General features: G+C 42.8%; 1 protein-coding gene across 1 annotated transcript; it reads right to left on the bottom strand.

The window, feature by feature from the left end:
- Positions 1-2,235: 2,235 nt before the first annotated feature.
- On the bottom strand, positions 2,236-15,666 carry LOC145409202 (roundabout homolog 1-like). The gene is made up of 6 exons (XM_080279693.1): positions 15,642-15,666; positions 5,590-6,078; positions 4,862-5,502; positions 4,065-4,374; positions 2,677-3,067; positions 2,236-2,587 (listed from the first exon to the last, which is right to left on the bottom strand). Exons 1-6 carry the CDS (start codon positions 15,664-15,666, stop codon positions 2,236-2,238), a joined length of 2,208 nt encoding a protein of 735 aa, XP_080135819.1.
- Between the last annotated feature and the right edge of the window lie 217 nt (positions 15,667-15,883).

The following is a 15,883-nucleotide window of genomic DNA, read 5'->3' as shown; positions in this document are numbered from 1 at the left end:
AAACATCCTTCGTTCACTTATAAACTGTCCTCGTTCAGCACCTGGCAGACACAAACACACAGTTGGTGTACATATTACCTTACTATTTACAAACAAATAGTAAGAAATGTAGAGTTCCCTGTTTGAATGATATGCACAATGAACTCGTCCCATCAGTTCACACAGCACTGCATACTCGAATGTTCAAGGTACACATCACGTTATTATGTATATATATATATATATTTATATATATATATATATATATATATATATATATATATATATTCAACATTGTACACTACCTACGTTGCCCCATGAGGAGAGCAAGTGCCAGGGGCTAGTCAACTTGGTGCATATATATATATATATATATATATATATATATATATATATATATATATATATATATATATGTATATCTGTCTATCTATCTATCTATCATCTATCTATCTATCATCTATCTATCTATCATCTATATATATATATATATATATATATATATATATATATATATATATATATATATATATATATGCAAACTAACCACAGGAGAAATGAAAGGAGCGACAGTGAGTACTTTCGTATATTACATCTTCAGACAGAAGATGTAATTTACGAAAGTACTCACTGTCGCTCCTTTCATTTCTCCTGTGGTTAGTTTGCATACATATCTTCACGGTGAAGTGAAGTCTCTGCATATATATATATATATATATATATATATATATATAATATATATATATATATATATATATATATATATATATATATATATATATATATATATATATATATATATAACTGTTGCAACCAGTATCAAAATTATTATAACTTTCGATGATCGCGAAGTATAGAGGATAGGTGTTTAACTGGCAATACCATTATTCAAAAGTAAGAATTATCCGGTGTGTGTGTGTGTGTGTGTGTGTGTGTGTGTGTGTGTGTGTGAAGATACAAAATCCTCCTCTAGAGGAGGATTTATATATCTATGCCGAGCTGAAACTGTTGTAAATGCACATCGCTTTTAGAATAGGAGTAAAATTTTTCTGTAAATACATTGCACTCTTGTCACTGTTATGAAAGTCCACGTTTAGCCAAAACTTGTTTACTCACGCCAGTTTCAGTATGTGCGTATAGTTCTTCCGTCACAGTAAATACATTATATATCGTTTTATCACTGGTACAACTGCTAGTGTGTACTACCGCGTGGTGGCTGGCCAGCAGGGTTGCCAAGGTCGCGGTTTTCCCGCCAAATTGGGCTCGTTTTGAAGTTCTTCCGCGGGCAGATTTTACCGGTCGCGGGTTGCGGTTTTTTGGGCTGGTTTGAAAACTGTCGCGGTTTTTTGGGCTAGTATGGAGTTAAACCACATCACGACAATATACTGAGAGAGAGAGAGAGAGAGAGAGAGAGAGAGAGAGAGAGAGAGAGAGTGTTTAAACATATGGCGGAGAGAGACCCCCTAATACTCCCACAGGGACCAGTGGATGCAGCCAGTGCGGAGACTCCGGAGAGAGTTTTGTTTTATCCCAATTATCGTTGCCAGCAAGCACTGCTGCAGTAGAGAGGATTTTCTCTCAGTATAATTTAGTGAAAAGTAAATGAAGAAACAGACAGCAACATGAAACAGTTGAAAACACTCTTCATGTTAGAGCAATATGATGACATACAATGTGTTGTAATGATTTCACAAACAAAATTATGTTAGCAAATTTCACATATGACGTACACAGCAACGAAACACAGTGATGATGATCATATAGATTTTTGAATAATATAAGTGTGATGGAAAGTTGACTCAGAGGGAGAGAAAATACCTTCACTTGCATGTTGTATTACCTAGTGTAATGATAAGTATATTTCAACAGAATCATTGCTGTTTTATGGGCAATAGTGTATTTATGGCAAATAGGGAAAGTTTAAGTGAATCAAGTGATCATTTCAGGCATTAATAGGGACCTATATATGAATTATTAATATAAAACACCTAATTTCGCAGAATAAGAGGATTTTTAAAATAATTATTGGTGTTGGGCTACTTTTGGGCTGGTTTTCAGTTGGGTTTCCGCGGGCAGAGCAGGGTGCGACTTGGCAACCCTGCTGGCCAGGGTGAGCGAGGTGGCAGTCAACACACAGTTTATTGTCTCCACATCGCTGGAGGCTACTGAAGATGTGGAATCTGTCAGAAGGGATGACCTGTGCATAAGGCTCGTACGTGTGCTCAGAGTCGGCATCACAAGGCCTCCTGTAGGGGTCTACCTTGCCAACATTATCATACTGGGAGGCCCGGAGCACATCCCTGGCGCTGCTCCTTGCTGCCGTGGCTCCCCCATGTCAAGATCTGGAGGTGGAGAGTCTGGCGGAGGTGGCAGGATGGCAGCCCAGTTGACCTGCATCTCAACAGACTGATCATTTGGGTGGCAGCAGGACGTGTGTGGTGGTGATGGTGCCAGTAGGGCCGTGGTGGCGTACGGTTCAGTAGTGTGGTTGGGCAGCAGCAACCTCGGCTCTGCGTACTCACTAACCAGCTGATCTGACTTGAGGAGTCGTGAGGAGGATAAGCTGGAATCCTTATCACTGTCAGACGGCCGCCATACCTTGTGGTCACTGTACATATTGATGGAAGGTCCTGGTACAGTGGGGGTGCATGAGGAGGGCTGGCTGGTGGTGCATTGTGCCGTACCCTCCACAAGTACCACACCACACCAACAACCAGTAACAGCACCAGCGGAATCAGCAAGTACGCCAACCATACTGCCTGTGGTGGAGCATGCAGCACCTCCCCTGCCGCCACCGTCCTGCGCAACCCCTGCCCCTCCACCACTACAGGGGCACTGAAAGGTCCTGTTCCAGCACTTGTCAGCGCCGCCACACGCACGGTATATATGTGTCCAGGCAGTAAATCACGAGTTTCCAGGTAGGGTGTACCAACTGTCTCGGTAACCTGACTACCGTTGTGGCTGAGTGTGACCATGTACCCTATCACCTCCTCCTGCACCTCCTCAGTACTAACACCAGACCACTCGATCAGCACTGAACCCTCCTCTTGCCTCATTACTCGCACCTTACCTGGCGCAGTCAGTGGCACTGGAAAGACAGGTATGAACACTTAAAATTAAGGTTAGGTTGTAATGACAATACTCTCAGTACTCTCAAATTTTCAGTCTATCAGTTTATCTATCTATCTGTTTCAGTTTGTTTTTATATCTGTCTGCATGTTTATCAATCTATGTACCTGAGTTCTTACTTGTTTTACTATCCGATTAACTGCTTCTCTACATATGATACTGATAGAGCCAGGGACACATGGTTTACTCTAAGACCACTGGCATATAGCACAAAAACAGACTTTGTGATGCTTGGCGTAAGCTGCAAACTATAACCTAGTACTCTGAATACCTATCACTGTAACTACAACACTGTTTCTTCTATAATTTGCCTCAAACAGCATTAGTACTGTACGGTAGTTGATGTTATCATACAATACCTAACGCAGCCCACATGTCTGACATACCAATTACTGCCAGGGATGTATTATTTGTTTTTTTCCTACTGCCTCTAGAATATTTTATTCAACCTACGAAGCATCCTTCTAATGGAAAGGGTCAGTGAGGGTTACAACTATCCCCCTCCAATCCTATAAGTCTCTCCCAAACCGAACTCAGTCGTCAAAACGCTGCCTTCACTAGCATCGTGATTTTTTATTCAATGATAATGACAGAGTAAAGCAAGATCCAGAAGCAAGAAGACAGGAAGTATAAAACTGGTAGCAAACCAAAAAAAAAATAATCGTATTGATTATTTTCCTGTAATCTCGAAGCTGGAAGAAACCTAGGGTCATACTAGGCTACAACTGACACTGGAAGCTTCATAACTGTTAGCACCTTTTTCTTAGTAATTTAACGTGCATATTACACCCTGATAGTCTCCATCATATAATTTACAAAAATATTAGTATCGATACTGTACAGTATATCTTAGAAACGTAAAGGAGGATAAAAATGTGTAATATCCCAAACAAATTCTTAGGAAGAGGTGCTACGAAACCTCCTATGCTATCAAGCATATGGGACCTAAAACTTACCGTCCTCGGGCGTGGTGAAGTGGTATGAGTTGGATGGAGTGCCCTCAACGCTGTGCCAGAAGGGTACGATGAAGAAGGTGTAGGGCGTGTTGGGGTGCAGGTTGTGGAGGTGATAGGTGGATGAGGTGCCCAGGACAGTAGCCACCTCCACCCTGCCTCCCTCTGCCATCCAATACACCAACATCCCCTCAACCCAGTCCTCTACTGGCTCCAGGAAGCTCCAGTTCAGTATAACACTCTCTGCTGCTGTGGCCATGGCCTTGGTAAGTGTTACCAGGGGACGCGCCAGGCGACGCTGGACCTGTCGCACCTGAGGAAGGCACAGCGTGGTTCATATAATTATGTTGGCCAGTTCTTATGTGTTTCAGGTAGGCTACGCCTCAGTCAGCATTACCAGTCTATACCATGCATCATTTTCTACTTTCCATAATCCTTTTCAAGCTTTATACTATAATTTTTTTTATGTCCATTGATTGGAAGATTTATCAGTAACGTGATGAAGCAGCCAAAATATCTTCACACCTCACAAAAACCGACTGGGCCGTCCCCAGCAACATATACGTCTGGAGATGGCAATTTACCGACCACACTGTATGCATAAAGGGTTCTAACTGTTCTTTTCCTCAAAAACAAGTCCCCCTAAGTTATGTATTATTACACTTTTTTTTTTTTTTTAGCATTTTCGTCACTAATAATCGCTTACAAGGACGTGCTCAGTATTTGTAGGAGAGAAGACATTTCCTTATACAAAGAATCTTTTTCACAACATTTCTTAGGAGAATTTATACATACCATACCTGTTCTGCAGTGAGGGTGGGGTGTGGGTTGGCTCTGGTAGAGACAGGATCAGACCAAGGACTAGGGAACGATGCTCCTTGACTGTTGACGGCACGCACCAGGAAAGTGTAGGTGTGGCCTAGTGACAGACGACTGACAACACATGATTCCTGCGTGATGACAGCATCAGCCATCAGCCACTCAGACCATCCCTGGTGCCAGTACTCCACAGCATACCAAAGGAGGCCAGCCTTGCTGCCCTGGGAGTTGGGCAACCAGCTTAGATGCACTGAAGTTTGGTTCCAGCCGAGTACACGGGGCTTGCTGGGTGGTGGTGGCAGTAGTGGCGACTCCTTTGGCTCTGTGTCCTCCACCACATTAAGCACCGCCTCCTGCTGTATACTACCTGTTGTTGCAGTTACGTGACAGCTGTATATGCCAGCGTCGTCAAGCCACACGTCTTTGATGATGAGGGCACCGTTCTCTGGCAGAGAGAACCGTGGCTGGTGAGGGTGCTGGCTCAGCTGACGGGACGGCAGGTGTTCGGAGGGCTGGTACCACCAGGTGACACTCGCTGGAGCTGCTTCACTCACCACCTCACAAGAGAACCTGGCCGCTCCTCCAGGGGCCACTGTCAGGTCCTTAGGTCCCACACCCACTACTGGTGGAGGCAGTGCTGTTACCACCACCACTTCTGCTCGCCCACTCATCCCTCCACCACTGTTAATGCCCCAACAATAGTAAACACCGGTGTCCTGTGTGGATGGCTGGTGCAACAGGAGAGTACTGCCATCATCTGACACTGAGGCGTGGCTGCTGCTGTGACCAGGGGACAGAACAGCTGTCCTGTCCGCAGAAGGGAGGCGCCAGAGCACGAGGGGTTCAGGCTCGCCTTCCATAAGGCACCGCAGTTGTGCCTCATTGCCTTGGATCACCTGCAGGTGCTGAGGCCGCTGGGTCAGCACTGGAGCATCCAGCACAGTGAGTGTAGCCCTGGCAGTGGCCACACCTGCCTCACTCTTCGCCTCACACTCATACATACCCGAGTCCGCCACCGTCACTTTCTGCAGAACCAATCGCTGGTCCTCAATAGTGGCTCCTCCTAGTGACATCACTCCATCCACCTGCCTCCAAGTGACTGTCGAGGTGGGAACGCCCCTCGCCCAGCAACCCAACTCCACACCAGCACCCGACGCCACTGACGTATTGGATGGCTGCTCCTCAAACCACGGTGGTGCTGGGAGAATGATTATTTATTGACAGGTCATTTGTGTCATTTATAATACTTACATATCCTGTTAATAATAATGCAGCATGAACTATTTGGTAATTCAGTAACCATGCAGACAAGCAGCTCTCTTCTTATGAATTAATTTCTTAATAATATGTGCTAATATCATTTGGCCTACAGAGGGACAGCTTCAGCATGCAGTTCACTGGGTTCACGTACAGATGAGCCTGGGATGCCAACAGCAATGGCCTAACAATCCATTTATGCATTTAACACACTGATGCTCTGTGCTGCTATTAAACATAATAATATCTTGGTGCTGGAGAGAGATGCTTTCACGTGGTAGCATTGATATGACTGAGCAGCTCTGTTGTCAGGTTATACAAACGTTCCCCACATCCCTCGCCCTCCCCTAAAAGGAAGATGGTGGACTGCAAGAGAAGGGGAATGAAACTGCAGTCCACTGCCACTGGGTTCACATTGTGATGAGCCTGGGGTTACTGCCACTGCTGCAACTACTGCTTCTACAGTGCTACTACTCCTACTACTACTACTACCAGTAATAATAATAATAATAATAATAATAATAGTGATAATAATAATAATAATAATAATAATAATAATAATAATAATTATTATTATTATTAGTATAATAGGAAAAGTATATGGTAGGATACTTATAGACAGAGTTAGAGAAAGAACAGAGAAATTAGTTGGAGAAGAACAGGGAGGCTTTAGGAAGGGAAGAGGTTGTGTAGATCAGATATTCATTCTTAGATCTTTAGTGGAAAAGTTTCTAGAGAAGGGAAAGAAGTTGTATGCGGCTTTCATGGATTTGGAGAAAGCATATGACAGGGTGGATAGACAAGAATTGTGGAAAGTGTTAAGAATATATGGAGTAGATGGGAAGTTGTTGAATGCTGTGAAGAGTATATGATGGTGCGAAGGCTGCAGTGCGTGTGGATGCTGAACTAAGTGAATTTTTCTCTTTGAAAGTTGGGTTGAAACAGGGATGTGTCATGTCTCCATGGTTGTTCAATCTGTACATGGATGGGGTAATAAAAGAGGTACAAGGTAGGGTAGTGGATGTTGGAGTGGCCCTGGTGAGAGAGGATAGTGTTTGGAAACTCCCTGTACTGTTGTTTGCAGATGATACTGTGTTGTTGAGTGAAGACGAAGCGGAGCTGCAAGGCTTGGTGGATGAGTTTGGGAGAGTGCGTAAGAAACGGAATCTAAAGGTGAATGTAGGGAAGAGTAAAGTGATGGTCTTTGAGAGGGGTGAAGTCAGTGAATGTACAGCGAGGTTGGATGGTGAGGAATTGGAAAATGTGAGTACGTTTAAGTACTTGGGTAGTGTGATGAGTAAGGATGGAGGTTTGGAGGGTGAAGTGCTTGAAAGGGTAAAGGTTGCTGGTTCTTTGAAAGCAGTGATAAGAAACAGGGAAGTGAGCATGGAAGTGAAAAAGTTACTACATGACAGTATTGTGATACCAACTCTAACGTACGGAAGTGAAGCTTGGACGTTGTTGGAAGGACACAAGTCAAGAGTGAGAGCAGTGGAAATGAGTTATTTAAGAGGAGCCTGTGGAATCACATGGAGAGACAGGCTGACAAATGAGGATATAAAGGAGCGTTGTGGTGTTGATGTGGATGTGATAGGAAGCGTTATGAGGAACACACTGAGGTGGTTTGGCCATGTGGGGAGAATGGAGGGTGACAGACTGACGAAGAGAGTGTATGTGAGTGAGGTGGAGGGGGGAAGAGGGAGGGGGAGGCCGAGGATGATATGGAGGGATGGGGTGGAGAGGTATATGAGAGAGGGAGGTGTGAGTTGGGAGCAGGGCAGTGAAATGGTGGGGGACAGGGCGACTTGGAGGCGATTTGTTTGTGGCCACCCCAAACGGGATTGAGGCGTCTGGCAATAGATAGATAGATAGAATTATTATTATTATTATTATTATTATTATTATGAGAAATAATAATAATAATAACAATAATAATAATAATAATAATAATAATAATAATGACAATAATAATAATTACAAAAACACGACAAATTTCTTCAAGGACAATTTTCATAAAGAAAAACTTTCATCAGCCATTGCCTACTTGAAACCGAGCAATAAAAGGGCCGTGAGGTGAAGATGCATGCCAGCTTAGGTCATCACAGTTTGTAAGTCCACCAAGTTTGGTAGCTCTAGTTTCGATCCTTCATGGAAAATTAGGTGACATTTGGAATACTGGAAACGATCCATTTATATTACCCCAGGCGAGGTCAAGGTCACAGATCTTGTGTACATAACCTTAGGTCATCAGAGCCTATAAGTCCACTAAGTTTGGTGGCTTTAGCTTTAATCCTTAAGGGGAAATTAGCTGATATCCCGAATATCTGGGAAAGTCCCAGTTTTCTCCCCCAGGCGATATCGGAGAATAATCAACCGATTGGAACCATACTCCCTTCCGGCATGCGTCAATCTTAAGGCTATTTTATAGTACAATTTTTAGCTTCCTAACTTAGGCGGTTCTTGAGACAGCGAGGCTGACTCACTTTTCTCTGTTCCGGATAATATCCAAAGATCTGGTTGACTGATTGCCACCATATCTGGTTAAAAGAGGCAAACAGTGTCAGACTAAGTTGACCAAGTTTGAAGGCTCAAGGCCAAATATCCTTTGAAATAGCATAAGTAATAATAATAATAATAATAATCATCATCATCATCATCATAACAGCTCACCATCTACTCACTTGATGTAGTACTGTTCTCAGGTGTCTGCCGTTTCCTCTCCTCCACTCTTCTTTCCTTTCATCCTCTTCTTTCGTTCTTTCCTTTATTCTTTCCTCCTCCTTCTTCCTGTGGGTGACTTTACACTCCTTCTGTCACTCTCTCCTTCATTTTTTCCTCTTCATTCTGCCTGTGGGTGACTCTACACTGAGTGACAAGCCAAATGGTTTCCTGTACACCAGGAAACCATTTGGCTTGTCACTCAGTGTAGAGTCACCAACAGGCAGAAGGAAGAGGAAAGAATGAAGGACAGAAAAACAAAAGAGGGAGTGTAAAGTCAACTAATTTCCCCTTAAGGATTAAAGCTAAAGCCACCAAACTTAGTGGACTTATAGGCTCTGATGACCTAAGGTTATGTACACAAGATCTGTGACCTTGACCTCGCCTGGGGTAATATAAATGGATCGTTTCCAGTATTCCAAATGTCACCTAATTTTCCATGAAGGATCGAAACTAGAGCTACCAAACTTGGTGGACTTACAAACTGTGATGACCTAAGCTGGCATGCATCTTCACCTCACGGCCCTTTTATTGCTCGGTTTCAAGTAGGCAATGGCTGATGAAAGTTTTTCTTTATGAAAATTGTCCTTGAAGAAATTTGTCGTGTTTTTGTAATTATTATTATTGTCATTATTATTATTATTATTATTATTATTATTATTGTTATTATTATTATTATTTCTCATAATAATAATAATAATAATAATAATAATAATAATTCTATCTATCTATCTATTGCCAGACGCCTCAATCCCGTTTGGGGTGGCCACAAACAAATCGCCTCCAAGTCGCCCTGTCCCCCACCATTTCACTGCCCTGCTCCCAACTCACACCTCCCTCTCTCATATACCTCTCCACCCCATCCCTCCATCTCATCCTCGGCCTCCCCCTCCCTCTTCCCCCCTCCACCTCACTCACATACACTCTCTTCGTCAGTCTGTCACCCTCCATTCTCCCCACATGGCCAAACCACCTCAGTGTAATCCTCATAACGCTTCCTATCACATCCACATCAACACCACAACGCTCCTTTATATCCTCATTCGTCAGCCTGTCTCTCCATGTGATTCCTCTTAAATAACTCATTTCCACTGCTCTCACTCTTGACTTGTGTCCTTCCAACAACGTCCAAGCTTCACTTCCGTACGTTAGAGTTGGTATCACAATACTGTCATGTAGTAACTTTTTCACTTCCATGCTCACTTCCCTGTTTCTTATCACTGCTTTCAAAGAACCAGCAACCTTTCTTCCCTGCTGTACCTTTTCAAGCACTTCACCCTCCAAACCTCCATCCTTACTCATCACACTACCCAAGTACTTAAACATACTCACATTTTCCAATTCCTCACCATCCAACCTCGCTGTACATTCACTGACTTCACCTCTCTCAAAGACCATCACTTCACTCTTCCCTACATTCACCTTTAGATTCCGTTTCTTACACGCACTCCCAGACTCATCCACCGAGCCTTGAAGCTCCCCTTCGTCTTCACTCAACAACAGAGTATCATCTGCAAACAGCAGTACAGGGAGTTTCCAAACACTATCCTCTCTCACCAGGGCCACTCCAACATTCACTACCCTACCTTGTACCTCTTTTTTACCCCATCCATGTACAGATTGAACAACCATGGAGACATGACACATCCCTGTTTCAACCCAACTTTCAAAGAGAAAAATTCACTTAGTTCAACATCCACACGCACTGCAGCCTTCGCACCATCGTACATACTATTCACAGCATTCAACAACTTCTCATCTACTCCATATATTCTTAACACTTTCCACAATCCATGTCTATCCACCCTGTCATATGCTTTCTCCAAATCCATGAAAGCCGCATACAACTTCTTTCCCTTCTCTAGAAACTTTTCCACTAAAGATCTAAGAATGAATATCTGATCTACACAACCTCTTCCCTTCCTAAAGCCTCCCTGTTCTTCTCCAACTAATTTCTCTGTTCTTTGTCTAGCTCTGTCAATAAGTTTCCTACCATACACTTTTCCTATTATACTAAGAATCTATCTATCTATTTATTGCCAGACGCCTCAATCCCGTTTGGGGTGGCCACAAACAAATCGCCTCCAAGTCGCCCTGTCCCCCGCCATTTCACTCCCCTGCTCCCAACTCACACCCCCCTCTCTCATATACCTCTCCACCCCATCTCTCCATCTCATCCTCGACCTCCCCCTCCCTCTTTCCCCCTCCACCTCACTCACATACACTCTCTTCGTCAGTCTTGACCCTCCATCCTCTCCACATGGCCAAACCATCTCAGTGTGTTCCTCATAACGCTTCCTATCACATCCACATCAACACCACAACACTCCTTTATATCCTCATTCGTCAGCCTGTCTCTCCATGTGACTCCACAGGCTCCTCTTAAATAGCTCATTTCCACGGCTCTCACTCTTGACTTGTGTCCTTCCAACAACGTCCAAGCTTCACTTCCGTACGTTAGAGTTGGTATCACAATACTGTCATGTAGTAACTTTTTCACTTCCATGCTCACTTCCCTGTTTCTTATCACTGCTTTCAAAGAACCAGCAACCTTTCTTCCCTGCTGTACCCTTTCAAGCACTTCACCCTCCAAACCTCCATCCTTACTCATCACACTACCCAAGTACTTAAACGTACTCACATTTTCCAATTCCTCACCATCCAACCTCGCTGTACATTCACTGACTTCGCCTCCTCAAAGACCATCACTTTACTCTTCCCTACATTCACCTTTAGATTCCGTTTCTTACACACTCTCCCAAACTCATCCACCAAGCCTTGCAGCTCCCCTTCGTCTTCATTCAACAACACGGTATCATCTGCAAACAACAGTACAGGGAGTTTCCAAACACTATCCTCTCTCACCAGGGCCACTCCAACATCCACTACCCTACCTTGTACCTCCTTTATTACCCCATCCATGTACAGATTGAACAACCAAGGAGACATGACACATCCCTGTTTCAACCCAACTTTCAAAGAGAAAAATTCACTTAGTTCACCATCCACACGCACTGCAGCCTTCGCACCATCGTACATACTCTTCACAGCATTCAACAACTTCCCATCTATTCCATATATTCTTAACACTTTCCACAATCCTAGTCTATCCACCCTGTCATATGCTTTCTTCAAATCCATGAAAGTCGCATACAACTTCTTTCCCTTCTCTAGAAACTTTTCCACTAAAGATCTGAGAATGAATATCTGATCTACACAACCTCTTCCCTTCCTAAAGCCTCCCTGTTCTTCTCCAACTAATTTCTCTGTTCTTTCTCTAACTCTGTCAATAAGTATCCTACCATATACTTTTCCTATTATACTAAGAAGACAAATGTCCCTATGATTACCACACACTTTTTTTTCCCCTTTTCCTTTGTACAAGGGAATAATTATACCTGACTTCCAATCCTCCGGGACTCTACCTTCCTCCCAGGCCAATCTGCACATCTTCCACATCCATTCTACTACTATCTCTCCCCCATGCTTCAGCATTTCACCACACACTCCATCAATTCCTGGGGCTTTCCCCGATTTAACTTTCTTCATTGCTTCCACAACTTCTATCCTACTGATTTCTTCCTGTCTTCTCACCTCCCTCCTTCTTCCAACCATTCCCCAGCCACTTATACTCGCATTACTTCCATCCTCCACGTTAAACAATTCCTTAAAGTGTTCTCTCCATCTGCTCACTTTTTCTCCCTTCTCCACTAGTAATCTACCATTTTTATCTTTCACTCCCCTGCTAACTTCACTTCCACCCTGTCTTACTCTTTTCACCTCTTTCCAGAACATTTTCTTACAGTCCCTCCGCTTTACACTCAAATTCTTTCCAAATTCCTCATCCACTCTCTTCTTACTCTCTCTTACTAATCTTTTCACCTCTCTCTTTCTTTCTACATATAACTCTCTCTTCCGCCTCTCAACTTCTTCCACGCCCTTATTTCTCATCCATTCATTGTATGCTTTCTTCTTTTGTGCCACAGCCCGTTTCACCTCTTCTGTCCACCACGCTGTTCCTTGCACCCCCCTCCGTCTTCTCTTCCTTCCACACACCACATCACATGCTGCACATATTTCTTCTGTAAATATTCTACACACACCTTCCACGTCCCCCATCTGCTCCAACTCATATTTGCCCAATCGTTCCTCTACTTCTCTCTTATACTCTGCCTTTTTCTCATCCTCTTGTAACCTTTCCACTCTCCTTGCAACTACTCCTTCCTCTCGTCTTTCCCTTCTTCTATTCCTCCATCTTACTTGAATCCTAATTCTGGCTACCACCAAGTAGTGGTCAGAAAGTCCACTCCCCCAACCTCTATACACTCTTGCATCCATTACACATCTTCGCATCCTTTCATCCACACACACATAATCAATCATTGCCTTCCTTTCACTCAATTCACCACCCTTCCTAGAAAAAAGTATCATACACACAAAAATAATCCTTCTTGAGAAAATAGTCAAAACTGACCCAAAATGGGTTCTTCAGTTAGGGGGCCATATTAAGTTACCTCAGTGACATTCAATTTTTCATGTAGGACTAAATACCTTCTAGGTATGCTGGAAATATGACAATACTGCATAGAATAAAAATTTTCTGGAAAAACATTAGAAGCTGATTGAGATATTGATTTTTAAAATTAAAGAACTTGCTTGGAAAAGAAAAAAGGTTTCCTTAAGTAATTTTCACACTGCATATTCAACAGCAAAAATTTGCCTGAATACCTGTTATAAATTAGTCTTATGATTCTTTTAATCTCTTGAGAAAATTTCGGTTCACTCAAACTGAAAAAAGCAGATGGAGATGCTCTGAATACATGGATTAAAAATGGCTAAAAGAAAAAAAAGTACTTTGGGCCAAATTTTAAAAATTCATAACTAAAAAACTATTTGGGGTACAGCTTCAGGATTGTGTATGGTTACATAGATGATGTAGGACTTTCCTGAAAATTTTCTAAAAAATTCATTACATGAACTGGGAGGCATTAGGTGAGTTGGCATGGAATAACTCAAGCATGGGTATGTAACAAGATATGCAAAAAAAACATGCTTCAGGTCTACTGTTGTTAGTCAAACCTCTGTGTAAAACTGCATAAGGATATCTAGGTAGTCCTGTCAAATTTTGAGTCCTTGATGAATTAGCAAAGTGGGTGGGGACAGGATCAGGCACTTCCTGGTAGACACTATTATGTCTCTTTGAAACAAGATCAACAGATAGTAGGGGACATCCCGGGATCACTCACTCAATGACTTGTTTTTCCAAGTCTTCATGCAATCCTGGAAGAGTGGTGCTAGTGGCTGTGAATTATGGCATGACTGACAGGGTGGAGCACTATACTTCCTCAATGGCATGTCACATTTTAGCAGTGTGAACACCCACTGATGTCCCTATTGGTAATGTAACCCAAGAAGTCATGTCAGTTGCTTGTCACCTACAGGCCATTTTACCTTCTTTGTAGCTGGGATAGACTTTGCAACATTCGCCATACCACGAGGACAAAGCCTCATTTCAACTTAATCCTTTAGCTGTGTACAGATTCTTTTTGGCTAAATATAATAGTTTTTGGTGGTCACAATATAACACTCTGAAACACAAGGATTACAAAGATGGTTTTTAACCTTTTAATGCCAAAGGGATTCTCTACACTGAATAAATTTATCTATGACTAGCTAGAATACAAGAGCTAAGACAAATGTGACGGATAAAAAGTTAACCCTATCCCTTGAAGGGAGGAGTGTAAATTCTGGCTGTGCGCGTAACTCTCGCTCGAGGGCTTTCAGAACAGTTGCGTAGAGATACTTCTAATGTTTCGTTACATCGTTTCGTTTCATTTTTAAAGGCTCCAACATGCTTGCATGCATCGGCCTTGGTCACCTAGAGGCGGCTCTCCATGCCGCACGATCCATTGCAGCCTCCCTGTTCAGTCCCTCAACCCTGAGGTCACACTTAATGACCTCGTCTCATGTCTTTCTCGGTCTACCCCTCATAACCCCACCCCCAATATTAACACTTCTCACCTTCCTCACCCAATTATCATCCCCCATCCTCTCCACACGTCCAAACCATCTGAATCTACCTCTCCTCATCACAACACCAATACACTCCAGTCCCATCCTACCTCTCAACTCTTCCAATGTAAACCCAGCCCCCCCAGACCTTGCACGCAGGGATGCACTACACATCCACCTAATCTTTGTCATTTCTGTACGTCTGAGCTGACGAATATCCTCCTCCTTCACTGCCCAGGTCTCACTACCATACAGCATTACACTCCTAACACATGCTGCATACAAAGACCCCTTAGCACGTAGGGAGAGTCAATAGAAAAGCCACTTTGGACTCATTTTGAAGATGAAGAGTTTTGCTCTGTCATACATTGTCCAAAAAGACAATATAAACAAAATATAATGCAAAAAAAAGGGGGTAGAAGTTAGCTGACATTCTACAGATTTACAGTCTTAAAAAAAAAAAAATAAATAAATAAATAAAAAAGTAATATATTTTGCTTCAATACGTAGCAGAGTAAATTTCCTTTCCAATAATGCATTATTTGTTGTATTTTCTTAAACAATAACGCCGCATATATACGTGAGAAAAAGGAGCATAAGTGTTTGGTGGGAGGTCAAGAGGTGTATATCCTACCTATGAAGAACCTCACACCACACTGAGCCAAGCAAACCAAGTAAGCAAGCATGCACCAGCTGTGGCAGACTTAGCTCCGCCCACTTTTGCCCGTCATCCAACAAAAATGACTACTCTCTAATGATTTCTTTACAGCTTACATTGGATGACAGGCAAAGTCGTCATACTGACGTTTGAGGTTGACAAAAGCATGACGACCCAGGTTGTCATTGGTAAGTCTAAGAGTTAAATGTGGGGTATTACTGTACACACCATTGCTCACGATACAAACAACACTGAAATAGTTTTTTTTTTTTTTTAATGTGGGGCTGGCCATGATGATGGCAATTCTCACTTTTGTTTGAATTATTAATTTTTTTTTTTTTTTTACTAGTGTGACCAT

Source organism: Coenobita brevimanus, chromosome 80 (genome assembly GCF_032717465.1).
Source record: "Coenobita brevimanus isolate Jiangsu-jjx chromosome 80, ASM3271746v2, whole genome shotgun sequence".
NCBI lineage: Eukaryota > Metazoa > Arthropoda > Malacostraca > Decapoda > Coenobitidae > Coenobita > Coenobita brevimanus.
The sequence above is the reverse complement of the archived record's forward strand: the minus strand, read 5'-3'. Positions and strand labels throughout refer to the sequence as shown.

What these genes read in the sequence shown, in the direction of transcription:
- LOC145409202 (XM_080279693.1), bottom strand. Translation starts at nt 15,666, where the DNA reads ATGACGACTTTGCCTGTCATCCAAT. An exon ending in GACTTTGCCTGTCATCCAAT is followed by an intron (nt 6,079 to 15,641) that starts GTAAGCTGTAAA and finishes TCATTCTCCCAG; the next exon opens with CACCACCGTGGTTTGAGGAG. An exon ending in CTGGTTGTTGGTGTGGTGTG is followed by an intron (nt 2,588 to 2,676) that starts GTACTTGTGGAG and finishes CAATATGTACAG; the next exon opens with TGACCACAAGGTATGGCGGC.